The sequence below is a fragment of the Falco punctatus genome (assembly GCF_963210335.1).
Source record: "Falco punctatus genome assembly, chromosome: 2".
NCBI lineage: Eukaryota > Metazoa > Chordata > Aves > Falconiformes > Falconidae > Falco > Falco punctatus.
In genome coordinates this window covers 65,066,893-65,082,659 of record NC_137581.1, presented here as the reverse complement: position 1 = coordinate 65,082,659, position 15,767 = coordinate 65,066,893, and the positions used below count along the sequence as shown (strand labels likewise).

At 45.2% G+C, this 15,767-nt stretch overlaps 1 protein-coding gene across 5 annotated transcripts in view; it reads left to right on the top strand.

Moving 5' to 3' along the window:
• The window catches only part of ADPRHL1 (ADP-ribosylhydrolase like 1), a 46,983-nt gene extending 31,753 nt beyond the window's left edge, over positions 1 to 15,230 (top strand). For all 5 annotated transcript variants that reach the window (XM_080375487.1, XM_080375486.1, XM_080375488.1 and 2 more), the window contains one exon: positions 162 to 15,230. In XM_080375487.1, coding sequence (XP_080231613.1) covers positions 162 to 4,926 — 4,765 coding nt within the window. In that variant the 3' untranslated portion in view covers positions 4,927 to 15,230. The remainder of the gene's footprint in view (positions 1 to 161) is intronic.
• The last annotated feature ends 537 nt before the right edge of the window (positions 15,231 to 15,767 follow it).

The window sequence follows — 15,767 nt, the reverse complement described above, 5'->3', positions numbered from 1 at the left end:
TTGCATGCTTTTTAACAGGCCACTAACAACAACTCTCTTGAGAAGTTATAAACTGGAGTATTTTTTTCCATTTTACGCGCGGCAGCATGCTATTAAAGCAAAGTTAAGAGGTAGCAGCAATGTTGATGATTGAAAGAACATTCGTGTTTTCTCTTGTGCAGCACAAAAAGCACACGCTTTTGCGGAGATAATAAGGTGCTGGTAGACCCTTTGGTGCTGAAGAAGAAGCTCAATAGGATGGCAACAGAGCAAGGGGCCTTTGCTGTTCTCAGCAGCCTGCTGCTGTACGTCACCGAGCTCGCAGCTGGCGACCCCCAGCTCAGCAGCAAGAGGACAAAATGGGCGGAAAGTAAAGAAAACAAGGTGAGTTGTAACAAGCCATGTCCAGATCCAAACAGGGGACAGCATCCCACCCGGTTTCAGCTCTTGCGGTCCAGGTTTCTAAACAACAATCGCGAGCCATACACCAAGAAAAGAAGAGAAGTTGGCAAACTGGTCATTAAGGAGAAGCTGTGGGTGAGCAGGGCTGGTAACAAGCTGGACAGAAGCAGAGACAGGAAAGGAGATGGAAAAGCAGTGGAGGAGGATGCAGACACGGTGCCTGGCGAGAGGGCCAGGTGGAGTGGGAAAAACACGGTGAAGAGCATCCTGAAGAAATTTTTAGCTGCCGAAGAAAAAGAAGCCAAGGAGAAGTCTGCCATCTGGAAGAAGAAAGAGGCAAAGAGTGGTTTGCCCAAAATAGTCAACAGGAGTTCAGTCCTGTCCATACTGAAGGAGCAGTTTGAACGAAACGCTCTCTGCTCAGCTGCAGAGGTGAAAGCGCCGGTCTTGCGTAAAGCTGAGAAAAAGACAAAAATCTTCCCAAAGAGAAAAACTATTCGTAAGCCAGAGGTCAGAGTGCTGCGCACGGCAGCGATGACAACCACAGGCATAAACAGCCCAGAGTCCCAATATTTAGTGTGCTCCACAGTCCCGGTGCCCAAACTCAGCATTGCTACCGAAATTAACCATCCTTGGAGCTGGTCAAAAAATAATACTGCAAAGCAGCCTTTCAGTCATGACACACCACTGAAGGAAAAGGGGGGATCCAACAGAGAACCTGGTAAGAACAAAACACTGGAAAATGCAGCACAGGACAGGGAGGACAAGGAAGAGTTACTGGTGGCACCTGAGGCCATATCTGATGCAAAGGACCGTGCTGAAGCCAAAGTAGATTCCACAAAGCAAGCACCCAACTTTAACCCTGATCTAGACAGCTCTTCTTCTACCTGTAAAAGCAAAGCTCCTGCAGACAGCATTCCCCCTTTGTCTGATCATAGTCTAGACTGCAACAGGCATAACATGACAGCTGGGCCTGATACATCTTCAGTGTTGTGGATTACTAACGCTGGGCAACATGTTAAGGAAGACAGCCCACCTTCTAACTTGCCTTACTCTAGCACAGCTGAAGGAGCCCATGAGCGAAGTCCTCAGGATACTGAAACAGGTGAGATTCCTGAAATAACTATGTATGTATACACTTCAGAGGAAGCTGACACAGAGCTCACAGAGCCAGAAAAAGATCTTTTGTTTGCAGGCCAAAAATTTTTTCCAGAGCAGAAAGCACTGGAAAACACCCTGCCATTTCATTCTCCAGGAGTTCAAGCATCTTGTGAAGTTGAGCCTCTAATGGAAGATCGACAGCTAACTGCCCTAATGCCAGCTTCTGGCAAAAGGCCACCAATAGTCCAAAAAAAGATACCAGGTTTAAGAGGCAGATGTTCTGAGGAAGCCAAAGAAGGAGCGAAATATCACAGTGAAGACAAAATATCCTCTACTTCTGGCAAAAAAGATAGCGATGTCCCAACTAAAAAGGAAGAAGAAAATAAAACACCCAACAGCCAAATGCAAAATGAATCCAAAACCAAGCAGCCACAGCCTCCTCAAATGCCCAGCCCACAAAATAACTTTGTTAATTCCAGTGCAGATCCAGATGCAAATCAGACCAAATTCACTCTCTCCTCAAATGAGAGCCAGGAGCAGAAGCCTGGTGCTGCAGAAGAAGAGCACATCTCTTCTCATTTGGAAAAGACACAATGCCCTCTGCCAGGTGACTTTGTGAAGCAGAGTTCCTATGTAGCAGAAGATTATTTTGGGAAGGACAAATTAAGTTCATCAAATGAAACAATGAATCATGCAAACAATCGGGCCCTGCACAGGAGTACCTTGACAGACCTGGAGACCTGTCACAAACCATTCAAATCTTTCATTCAGCGTGAAGAGGCCACTGCAGATGAGATGCCCTGGCCTGACTCTGAGGTAGGGCAGTCACCCTCCTCAGCCCCTCTGCCAACACAAATGAGTGGGATTGCAGGACAAAGAATCCATCACACTCTTGGAAATACCCCAGCCCTTCCACCTATTGATCTGGTGAGACAGGGAGCTAGTGATCTGGGGGATGAGCATGGCTCTGAGAAGCATCCACTACCCTCTTCAGATGAGTTGACAAACTGTGGGAATGATACAATGGTGGAGAAGGAAACTACGTGTGATTTGAAGAACCAAGTGCTGTCCCCAAATCACGCAACTGAAAATGAAACCTCTGCAGCTGAAGAGACAAATACATGTCAGGGATTTGAGAACTGTCTTTCACTTTCAACCAAGAAGCCAGGAAAACATGAAAATAAAACCGCGCTAGCAAGAAAGCCCCTATTACTTTTGAAGAAGAACCAAACACCAACTTCAGATGACACCATGAAGCAAGGAAGTGATATGCTGGAAAAGAACCTGTTTCCTTTATCAACTGAATTGGTCTCAGACCAGAAGAAGCATGCAAAAGGTAGAAATAAGGTTTCCATACATACAAAGGATAAGCTCGTGTCATCAGATGACAACAGGAAGCGTGAGAGTGATAGGATAGAGACAGATGAGAGAGAGGAGAGAAATGTCTTGCATAAATCTGAGGAGGAACAACTATTCACACCAAGGGATACAGTGTATCATGGTAATAACTCCTCAAATGAGAAGAATGCTCATAGGCCTCAGACATCCCAGTTACCTTCATCAGAGCGTGATACTAACAGTGAAGGACTGAAAAATACTGGGCAGAGTTTGAAGCATCTAACACCTTCAAGAGATTCTGTGAAACATGACCATGATACGACAGTAGATGAAGATATCTGCTGCAATAATGGGAAACACCACTTGTCCTCATCAAATGAACCAATGAAACATGCAAATGACATTGCAGGGGAAAAAAACATCAAGTCAAACTTCAAGAATTATTCTATGCCACCAAAAAACACATCAAGGCAGGACAATAATGAGGAGGAGAATACCCCTCGTAATTTGAAAAATGAACCAGTGCAACATAAAAAGAGTCATGAAGGAGGGAAGAATACTTTGTGTGATCCTAAAAATCAAATTCCATTACCAAATCAATCTGTGAAGCAAGACAAGAAATCGTCTCCTCTAGAGACACAGAAACAGACGTCTCCTCTAGAGACACAGATGTCACCAGGTGACTTTGTAAAGCCTGAAACTAAGCCGGTTGAAAAAAAGACTAAGCATACCTCTGAGAAGCTCCAGTCACCTTCAAACAAAGTGCTGAAGCCTCAAAAAAGAAGTTCTTCAGGAGAGAGGAAGCAAAAGACACCAGCAGCAGAGGGTATCAAGCCACCTGAAACAAAGGCAGTAAAAGAGGATAATGAGCACCAGCATTCTGGGAAGTACCAGGTACCTCCTTCAAGAAAATCAGCAAAGCCTGAGGAAAACACTCCAAGGGGAGACAAGCAGCAAACGAGATTTGAAGATTTTACCATGCCTGATGCGAATGCTGCAAAAGAGAAGGACAAATTTCCAAGTTCCAGGAAGTACCGATCAGTATCGTCAGAAACATTGGTTAAGCCTCAAGAAAATGACACTCCAGAGCAAAAGCAACAAACATCAGCTTCTGCAGGTTTTAAGAAACTTGGTACTAATACTGTAAAACAAAAAGGTGGAGATCCAAATTCCAGGAAGTCACCTTCTTCAAGCAAAGTGCTGAAGCCCCAAGAAAAAAATACTTCAGGAGACAGAAAGCAAAAGACACCAGCAGCAGAAGACATCAGGTCACCTGAAACAAAGGCTGTAAAAGAGAATGATAAATACCAGGGTTCTGGGAACCATCAGGTAACTCCTTCCAGGAAATCATCAAAGCCTGAGAAAAATCCTCCAGGAAAAGAAAAACAACAAACTGTATCTGAAAGTTTTACAAAGCCTGATGCAAGTGCTGTAAAAGATAAAAGCAAAGATCCAGGTTCTGGGATGCGCCAGTCCCCATCTTCAAATTCACTGGTAAAGCCTCAAGAAGAGAACACCACAGCCAAAACTAAGCAATTGCCACCACCACCTGATGAAAAAACAACTTATAAAACTGGTAGTCTGGAAAATAAGAGTGAATCTGAGAGAAGAAAGAAATATCAGCTACGCTTTTCAGGTCAATCAGAGAAGCACAGCAATGACGGCTCAGGAAAGGAAGGCCCTGTGGGCAACTTCAAGAGCTACCAAGCTCCCTTGCCAAGTGATGGCACAAATTGTAAAAGCAATACCAACCCAAAAGAGAGCAGTTTTCTTACCGAAGAGAAGTTCCCCAAATCATCCTCATTTCATGTTGCAACAAAAGATGAGGAAAATCCTGCTGGAAATAGAAAAAAACAGCCTGGATTGAAGAAGTACCAAACGCTCTCATCAAAGAATTTGGTGAGGCGTGAGAAAGATATTGATGAAAGGGAGGGGAGCTGGCAGGCAGCTGGCAAAACAAGTGAGAAAAAAGCAGAACTGGAGGACTGCTCTAAAGCAGCGCCACTCTCGAAATACACAGTAGAAAGCTACAGTGAAAGACCCTTAGATTCATCTTTCAAACCACTGATCATTAGAGTAACCGACACGTTTAAACATCAGAGCTAAAAAATATGGCTACAGCTTAGGCAAGAACTTACAACTGGTCATGGCACCAGTTCTCTTGATCTTTCTTTTTTCCCTCACTCTCCAGGGCATTATATTATCATTTTTTAATCACAAGGACATTGATGTGCATCTATCTGAGCTGGGCTTTTTTCTTTCTTAAACTTTAGCCTGAAGACATGAATTAAATTAATCACTGCAAGTGAATTAGCTAATCACTGAATTAATCATCAGTTTATAAATTAAATATGAGAAGGGTTTGGAGATCAGCGTGAATTCAGCCCTGCTCCAGACTCTCCCTGCTAACTAATGGGTTTTGTTTGTAACAAAGACGACTGTTCAGGGTGAATTCTATTTGTATTTACTTATTCTAATGAAACTCTGCTAGTACTTCTTCCAGGAATGGTGGTAGGCAGTGTCAGCTTTAATTATGTCAAAACCCACTTATTCTAAACTCTGCCTTTTCACAGATTAGCAGGAACTGTTGATTTATCGCTGCACTGAGTGACACTTAGCAAAAGTAGTGAGGGAAGGAGGGGAATGCTTCATTTATCTGCAGAAAAAAACTCAAAGGACATTGATGCTACAAGAGGATTTACCATGAATGCAAATGTTCAGCCTCATTAATATTAATATTGGAAAAATAGTGATTTAACCTCCTCCGAAGCTATTTGCACTTTGGCCATACACTGTATGCATTATTGCTGTAAAGGTACAGCATTTCAAGGGGTTCTTAATTACTGCAGATGCAACAAGTGTAAGAGCTCAGAAAAGCTCGAAGCTGAAAGGCCCTGAGGACCTCTCCTGAGGACAATGTAAGCCAGAGAGACTCAACACTTTGCCAGGGCAATTCAGCTCTTCCTGGGACATCTGTCCCACTCCAAAGCCTGGGGCACACAGACAGGAGGCAGGTGCCGCAGCTCACATTAAAAGTCTTAGGAAGCGTTTGTTCTACAACGCAACATGCAATGGAGCAGTGAGAAGCAGCCGGTGTCAATGAACCCTACTAATGGGACAGGATTTTTTGTGTTTACAATAATAGCTGCTTCTGCGCAAAGTTTGTGTGTGATGAACGTTGTTTTGGAGAAGTGAGGACAGGATTGCCACCTTGGGTGCCGTAGCAAAGCTGTGTCAGGCAGAGGAATCTTACAGTACCACTGTCCCGTATGTCACTTAAGCTTAGCGTTGTAACTATGTGTTCAGGTTAAAACTTACTGTGGAGGAACCCTAAAGGCGTATTCTAAGGTCCCACCTTCAGAAAGCTGCAGAGCTATCCAGAAAGAGAGAGGGTTTGCACAAGCGAGATCCTGCTCCCCCATGGCAGTGACCTGCCTTCGATTTTTACGACGCTTTCCAAGACTTGACTCTTTGCAGCCCAGGGCTGACCATTCCTCCAGCCCAGGCTGGCAGAATGCCCTGACCCACTGCCAGCGAGGGGACAGGGACAAGAACAGGCTGGCAGCAAGCTGAGATCAAACCCGTCTGCCAGCACAATGCGCGTGAGTCACATACGTGACAACTGGGCTGGCCCTGACGGTGACGCTGCTGGGAGGAAAAGGGGACATGAACATCATGTCCCCTGACCACTGAAAAGGCTTAGAGTTAGACTTCTTTCCCTTCACAACATGTCAAGAATTTGGCTTTCTGGCATCCAGAGGCTCACAAAATCAAAATCACATTTGTATTTCACACCAGTCCTCAAAACAGAGGCCCAGCAGAATTTATTGGAGATGGAAGACTGCCCTTCTGTGCAGAGGTGCGCAGAAATGCAGAGGTGCACTTCACCCACTGAGCTTTTATGAGCTGGCAACCATAAAGCCCACTTTGTACTAAACCTAAACTATAATTTACTTTTTATTGTCCATGATTTCATTACCCATTTGAGAAAGTTCCTTACAACATAGAGAATTTGCACCAGACTTGAATAGTAAATGCTCTATTAGCTGGCTTCTCCTGCCAGCACAGGAGAAGCCATTTTAATTATTCTTTTTCTAATCTTTTAAAAGACATTTACGGGGGGGTGGGGGGGGGTGGGGGGGTGTTGCCCCTTATTCACACCTGGAAATCACTACCCTCTAAAACTTAAAGGACTTCTTCTGTCTGCCAGAAAGTTACCCAAGTGTTAGGCAGGTGCCCTCCAGGAGAGCCAGTCAGCGGGCACCGGGAGACCCTCAGCTGTTCCAGTTTACACCGCAATGTCTATTTTTCTCAACAGAGATAAAGCACCAGGAGGCTAAAACACAGCACCCCGTGTTCAGGACAATTCCCGCAGAGTCATCCTGTGGGGATTAACTTCTAGGTTGCTGCATGCCTTAATCTCCCTGGTAAAATGTAAATCACCTATCCAAGTTAATTGGCCATTCCTCCCTGAAGTGCACTTAAAATGTGACAGAGATTTGCACTGAATGCATCCTTAAGGGTAATGCCTCACTTAAGGAAATCACTTCATTTCAGGAGTTAACACAATTAATCCCTCAGGAATGAGGGAGCAAGGCCTTACAAATTCCTGTGGTGATGGCTGGAAGAGCAGTAGAAACTCGGTGTGTCTTGCAGTCAACAGCCCAAAACAAGCCACCCCAGACCATGCTGACAGGAAATTTAGCACTGGTGATAAGCAAAGAAATTCCAGAAATGGGTATTTCCAAAAGAACTGGAGTTTAAGGAGTGGTACGTGTATCGATGTCAGCCGTGCCAGGTGTGCAAATGGCCAGGCTTGAACCCTGATGAGACCCTTGCCTGAGGGAGACACACAACAGAAAACAGTGTCATTCCCAGTCTCCAGGAGTCTTTCCCAGCCTCCTTCACACTAGGAGGAGAGGCCTCGTGGCTCTGCTTTCCATTAAGCACATCCCCCACCCTGTGACAGGAGAGGCAGTGAAGGGAGCCTTCCTGGGCTGCTACCTCACTTTGTCTGACCTAACAGCAGATCTTTTTGGTGCTCCTGCAGGCACATCTCTCGGCTTTCGTAGTTTTGCACAACAGGTGTAGTTTTGTACGGTTCTGTTCCTTCACCATGCTCCAGGTCTCTGCATTACTAAAATGCATCTCTCAAGGTCACTGAAGGCATTAGGTCCTTCGCAAGCACTAAATGCAGCAGGAATTTTTTTTTTGCCAGTTTTAGTAATGCCTCCTTAAAGCCCTGGCTAGCTGTAGATACAGACAGACAACCAAAACCAGGCCAGGCACAAGGAAAAGAAAGAAAGAACAAAGCCCAGGTAGGCAAGGTTTTTCAAGGTTACCCCTCTGTGGTGACATCGTTTAAAATTTCAGATTCTTATGGAATTAGACTCCCACAGAGATTTTTTTTAAGGGGATTAGGCACAATGAATGACCATGTAATTTCCCTGGCAATAGCCCATTGCTCTGGATTTTCCAAAGTGTAGCTTTCCAGGAGTTTTTGGAAGCCCAAATAAAAGAGGTGTTTAAAGAGCCCGAACTAGGGTACCTAAAAGGTTCCCAGCTGAAAAAGCAGGTCTGAGAGGAGTTCAGTGGTTAGTGGTGGCGCAGAGATCAGGACAAGCAGAGAATCCAGGCAGGCTTCCAGTAGCGGTCATCAGTGAAGTCTGTCAGATTTTGTATGTCCTCTCTAATTAGAAGATAGTAAAATCTCCCCTAGTCACTTCACATCAGCAGCACACCTCTCAGGTAAGCTCAGTAATATGGGAATCACCGAGGGATTGGTTTGGGATGATTTGGATAGCCAAGCCTGGACCTGAACAAACTGCACACCAGTACGGCAGGTAGCACAGCCCCCGTTCCCACTGTCGGACACACGCCCATCATCTCCAGCAGCCCCATTCGTTCTCCCACATTTCTGACTGAAGGACTAACCTCTCTGCCTTTGGTCCCCAAACTCAGCACAAGGTCAATGGCCCTCTGGATGTGCCCTGCTCTCCCTCCATCTTCTACAGCAACACATCCCTTGACTGAGGTGCTCGAGGCTGAGTGGGACAAATCCAGGCCTCAGAGCCCCAGCTTTGTACAGAGACCACCACTTTCTCCAGAAGTTTCATGAAGTGAATGTGATGCCCATATTTCTGGGGCTTCAGGCACTGAGAGAGCTCAGAGAGCCCAGGGGAAGAGCTGAGAGCTCCCTCCCCACACCCCCCCCCGCCAGCTCAGGAAGGGCTGCTAAGCCGTGCTGGATGAGTATTGTCTCCACGAGACTAATGAAATGTTCCCTTTTTTTTTTTTTTTAATTGAAAGAGGGGATATAAAGCATAAAGAGCCCAAGCCCTGAGAAGTTCTAGCTAGTGGAAGTACTCAGGCCAGTGCTATACCATGAGGCACGACCAGTCCACATCGAAGGTAGGAAATGTGTCACTGCTTTTCTCCAGACCTCAAAATTGGGGAGAAACTGTTGTCCCGGTAGCGCTGTCGAATTCCAAATTGTTCAAATGAAACCAAAAATTAATGAATGCACACTTCTAGCTCTGAACTGTGAAATAACTTAGTATTTATCAACATCTTCTAGTGCTGTTTCTCAGACAATCTTTAACACACTACACATGACAAAAAAAGAGACCAAGACCTTAAATTGTATGATTTGCCTCAGGTTTTTTCCCCCTTTGTACTTTTTTGGATGTCAATGGAGCTGGTAATGGAAAAAAGCACTAAAGAGAATAGAAGATACCTCACATTAAAATGCAGCTTCTTCCTCCCATTTTAGCTTTCTCGTTCCCACCTGCAGCCAGCAGATCCCAGCACACAGGGGTTATCCAGCGCTTCGGTGAAGCATCCCTCCCAGCCCCGAGATGCCAGAGGAAAGCTCTGGGCTGATGGCAGTAGGAACGCTCCACCTAATGGCTGAATTTTAAAGCAGGTTGCAAGCAAGCGCTGACGGAAGCGGAGGGAAAGTAGGGACAGCGGTGGGAATAGTAGGGAGATGTAGGCGACCATTTCTTCTCTTGTTCCTGTGCCGCTAAGGACTGCATGCCATCCAAAAGGAGCTTGCCTGTGTGACCAGAGAAACCCGACAAGTAACAGCTAGGTATCCTTAAGGATTTTGGGGTGAGGAGTTCCTCTGGAACGCTGAAGTAAATTGGCTGGTACCTGAAAAATCAGCACAGGGTATTATCAGCTATTAGCAGAAACGATTTTAACTACTTCCCTCACTATTTGGTTTCTAAAATGCATCATCTCCTCTAATCTTTATTTCTCCTTTTCATTTCCATGAGCATCTTTTCATAAAATGAAACATTTTCCACTCTTTGATGAGAACTTTCAAAAAGGAAAAAAAAAGTCTTGCTGGGTATCTGCTTTCCTGCCAGCTAAAAGACTTTTTGTGTACTGAATAGCCGAAGAATCAGCAGGTCAGTATTTTACCTCTTATGACCCAAAGGGCCTGAAACCATTTTGGGAATTGCTACACACCTCCTGTTATTGTACTTGGTTTGTCCTTAATGTGCCTTCAGTTGCTTGTACTCGACTGAGCTGCAGAAGCAAGAACAACTTTGTAAGATGGTGGCATTGTCACTTGGCAAGGCAGCACTACAGCAGGCTCTCAGTGGTGCATGCCATACAACAGCACAAATGTACTGCCAGAGGGAAAATTTCCTGAGAAGATAAAACCGTAGAAATCTATAACACACTGAACTGGTTATCCTCACAAAGCCATCAAATAGCTGTTACAGCATATATTTTAAAAAATAGTTAGTGACTCCAAATATCCAACATGGGACACTTCATCAAAGGGTCTGATTTTGGGGGGAAGGGCTCAGCACCTGCTTTCTGAAAATTAAGCTTCTTTCATAAGATGCCTCATGTTAGGCAACCAAAGCCCCTTCTAAAAAAAACCGACCCAGATTTCTGAAATACAGGAGAGTTCACAGATACCTACTTGCCTCTACATCTAAAAAACAAGACTGTGAACAAAAGAACTGGCGTGCAGGGACTAGCCAGCTTGCTGCAGCCCTGTGTGTGAATGCAGCCAATGCCGGTTGCTTTTACCACAAGGAATTGCAACCACTTTGGGCAGACCACGCACTTTCTTAGCCTGCACCATGGCACTTGCTAAGCTGGTCACTCTGGCCCTTGCAGGGAAGTGAGAGTTTTTATACGGTTGAGAGACAGCCTAAAAAGAAGGTGAGTCCTTCCCATCATGATTCCCATGAATCAAAGAAAGAAAACCCTTGGACACTGTAGAGCCAGTCCATCCTTACTAAGAAATAGCTGTGTTTAGTCAAGCTACACCATCAGAATGAAATTCTTGTCAAGCTGACACCATCAGAATGAAATTCTTGTCACCCTTGGGATTCGTACCAATGCAATGGACCACCCAAAGGCAGCTCTGGATTGCTAGCTGCTGTTACTGGGATCTTACATTCTTCTGAAGAATGGGAACAGTGCTGGCAGCAGTGATCCAAGCACCCAAATAAGCACCCACCAAATGCATCTCAGCTCTAACTGTCTCTAGGCTCCAGGAAACTTATCACAGAAGAATAGAAGTCCCCAAAAGACATCTTCTTTATTAACTCATTTAAATTACACCCACCATGTAACAAAAAAGTCTGTACCATTGTCATATCATACAGATTTCTTAATAAAACTGTTTTCTTTCTTAGATGGGTTACTTATTTGTACCACGGAGTCTTATTTGTGTGTTCAGAAGATGAAAATAATAAAAGCGTACAAAATAATGAATTTGTAATCCTTCTGTCATTATCAAGGAAGGAACATGAGAAACAGAGAAACAGCGCCTGTAAGTATCTCATCAGTATGCAAACTGTTTTCCTTACACCCAAGAGAGCTGACACATGCTGAGTTTCATGGGACAGTTGGGAATTCGTAGAAAACATGGAGCATTAATTATGCAAATGTTGTGGCTTTGAAAAGAACATGACAAGCTGCATTTTCTGCAGCTTGCTCCTTGCTGCCCTGTCCCTTTTGGTTCCTCAGACCTGAGCAAAGAGCAGGCTGCATGCCAAGGAGGTGACTCCAGCCACCAAAATAGGAGCAGTGACAGGCTAAGGATCAGGCTGGAAAGACCAGCGTCCTCCTCCTGTGCTGCCCATTGAGTGGGGGTGGCCAGCCAGGGCTGCATGACCTGACGTCACTGTCTGTCTTGCTTTTGCTTGGTGAAGGAATTGATTAAATGCACACCTGAAATGAACCTGGTGCAGCAGCAGGCCTGGATCAGGTTTGGTTACCCCTGATTCAAGGCTGGCAGGAGAAGCCAATAACCTGCTGACCACATTAGTGCATTAGAGCTGCAGAAAAGCCTCAGGCAGCTACTCCTTCTTTAAGGAAAACAGCATTTACTCTGGATACTCTCCCCACCAGAACACAAAACTCAGGCAAACTGAACCTCTGAACATGGAAATAGTTACCTGCAAAGCAGTCCAGGGTGACCGAAGTGCTGCAGCCCTGCCTGCTGCTCATCTGGAGCCGTCGGACAAACCTGGGGCTAGCCTGTGAGAAGCAAACCCTGGGGAGACACCTGACCCTTGCCTAAGCCAGGCCCTTTCTTCTGCTCCCTCAAATGCCAAAAGTGAAGGGAAAAGAGGAATCTTGCTGAGGGTTCACCCTGCCCCATCTGAAGATGTTTTAGAGGAGCCAGGTTCCATTCTGTTCCTTCTTGATACAAACTGTGCAATTGTTGGTACTTAATCCCTCCACATGTCCCACCTAAAACAGAGGACACGCAAAACAGGCAGCAGGGAGCTCGGCTGCCAGCTGTGGCCAGGGTCCAGCAAGCACCCAGCCTGGACCTCCCACCTGGATGCGAGCAGCACAGGGAAACCAGGACAGAAGCTGCCCAGCCACATTTTCCATTGTTCTGTGCATTACTCCTCTTCCAAAACCACCACCATGGATCCTAACCTTCCCTTCGACTCTTTCGGTGTTAATTCTCCAGGTGACATGTGCAGGTGAGATGGCCACTGAGTGGGAGAAGTACGGTGCAGAGTGAGCAGAGCTGTGGTGGGAGACAACCCACACAAACATGCAGGTTATCCAAGAGATCCTGTAGACAGGCAACACTCTTTCAGCTGTATGTTTAATTGAGTTGCAACTCCCCTGTTATTACTTAAACCTATGCTGGCTGTTGCTTGGGGACTTCTGATGTTCATCTGGTGTTTCTCCTTACCAACCCATATAACCCATGTTCAAAAAAGGCACAAAGGGGTTGTGTAAAGTTTGTGGGAGCGTGATTCCCAGCAGGAGTGAGTATGAAGCTGAACGTCACTAAGAATTAGAAGAAACAGACTGGTATAGGTACCACATGGAAGCAAGAACTTAAGCTCAAGCTGTTCCTAAGAAAATATGATGAAAATACAGATAAGTGGACTCCTCCCTCCACCCCCCAAAACAGTAAGTCTTTTTGACATCAAAAGAATCAGCTTCTTTCTATGCCTTGCTTCTTCATCTGTGTAATGAGAATGGATGACTTTTCCTCTCACCTTGGTGCCTGTCTTTGTATCCGTGATATATAAGTTCTTTGGGTCATGGCAATCTGCAACAAATGCATGTATATGGATGTACTGCCTACCTGACTGCAACCAAGAGCTCACCTGAAGTTTCCAGGCAATGTGGGAAACTGAAGATTACATTTATTATTTTCTACTAACTTCAGTCCATCGTTTTCAGAACTCATCTGGAAGCGAACATGTGGCACAGACACAACCTCTGGATGCTCCCTTTGAAACAAGGTAACACTGAGGCTTAGTTTTGCCTAAAAAAATGGGTTCATGGGCTTTTTAAAAATAAGTGGCCACTACTCCCAACTCCAGGCACACAGAAACAAAAAATGAGGTCTTTCTTTATGCTTTCTCCTTTAGAAACCCAGGTTTACATGAAAAATCAGCTGTTTGCAAATCTCAGGGATTAAACTACACTGAGACAGGGGCTCCCAGGGGCTCCTGTCCACTTCCCAGGGGCTGAAAAACAGTTCAGCTTCACTTCCAAAGGCCATGAGATGACAACAGCCTCTGTGAAGATGCTAAAATTCCTCTCTGAGTGCCCTGTGACTGATGAAGGATTGTAAGAGTGTATTAAGTCAACCAGCAGTGACAGGACCCTGAAGCTTTGACAGGTCCGCTGGGCAGCCCCTCATCTGCTGGCTGTCCTCCTTATGACCCTATGGCAGCAGAGCAGCTCCCTCCACAGCAGAAGCCCCAGGTGGGACAAGACCACCACCAAACCTCTGGTAAGAGCTAGAGGAGGCCACGGCAGATGGGCTTGGGTCTCACTCACAGTTGCAAGGACCAGTGGGGCCAAATGTGTGGTGAATTATGGGCAGGAAGCATAGCAGTTACAAGGCTTTGCTGTTTCTCATCAGCATGCCGTATTGAGGACATGGCTTAGAGGGCTGGCAAAAGAAGGGCTGCAGATTCTGTGTTTCCTCTGTGGTGTTTTCAAACTTTTCTGTTGCTAAACTACATGTGTTTTCCTTCAGCATCTTTGAGATAGCTTTTGTTCAAAATGGGGGGAAACTGAGGTTGCCTCAGGTTCCTCTTGGGTTTTTTAAGGGCTGAGTTGAATCAATATTATAAAAATGAAACATTTTCTTTAGGTTTTGACTTTTTATGGTTAATTGGATGCAACTGTGATTCATGAGCATTACAAGACAGCCACAGAAATAAAGTAACTTTTCACCTTAAAATTTATTTCAAGTAGAATAATACATTCCAGTAACATTCCTCCAGCCTGACAAAGCAAGCTCAAACTTCCTGAAACACCCTGGTTTAGTATCTTTCAAAAATAAAACATGTACTCATGGAAAAAACATGCTGAAGAAACAGTATGTTCCAATCGAAACCATATTTCATAGGGAAACTGGTGCTGATTTCTAGTAGGCGAGTGGAGGGTGTTAAGGTTTGGGCTGGGAAGCCGAGGGGGGCAGGAGCCATGCAGCATGCTCTCTCCTTGCAGCTAAGACCGGGCATGAGGAGACTGCTAGCAAGAGTAGAATAAGCCCGCTGAAGAACATCAGGTCTAATTTTTTTTCCCGTTTTTTTAAACAATCCACTGGAATAGGCTTAAGCCCCAGAGACAGGCACTAAACTTCTTTGGGGTAACGCCCAAAGGGCTATTTCCTTTTGCTAACTGGTGCATAAAAGAAGAAATCCTAAGACCACCATAAGCAAGGTGCCCCTGAGCTTGTGGGGCTGTTTTGTCCCCCAGTCCTTGTGAGTTGTCTTGCTGGCCTGCAGATGGCGAGGTTGTCATTTGGAGACGTGGCTGTTGCCTGACACGATGGGGAAAAGCCCTGCAGCCTTAAAGGAATCTGAAAATCAAACGCTGCCTGAAGATGATGGCTAAGACTTAACCCTTCACCTCCCCTAACAGCTCTCCCATAATGTCTAATTTTGTGTCTACTGCTACTACATGTGCTACTACATGAGCAGCTGTCTACTAGGCATGAGGATATCACCCTGAAGATGGCAATACCGGCACTTTGGCTGATCTTTATGCATTATTCTTTGCAATGGAAACAGGGAACTTCACTACCGACTTCAGCAGCGGCCACACTCCACAGCACAAAATCATTAAGACTGCGCTTGCAGGAGGAGAAGTAAAGGCATATGATGATCATCCTATCATTTTCTTGGGCCCCCTACAGTCTTTAGTAATACGTTGCCATGAATTACAAAATACATATATTGACTGATTGACTCCAAAGGTCCCACACCAAGATCCAAGACTAGGACTCAGCAATGACTCGCAGCATTACTGATCTCAGTGCTACCATCAGCCAGATTCTCTGAGGAGGTCAAAAATTTTGAGTCTGGGTCCCACTGAATCATCACACACACACTTTTAGGGAAATATGTTTTCCATATCTGTTTTTCAAAGTACGTATCTCTGTTTTAAACTCATCTGAACTCCTTCGCCAATTCACAAAA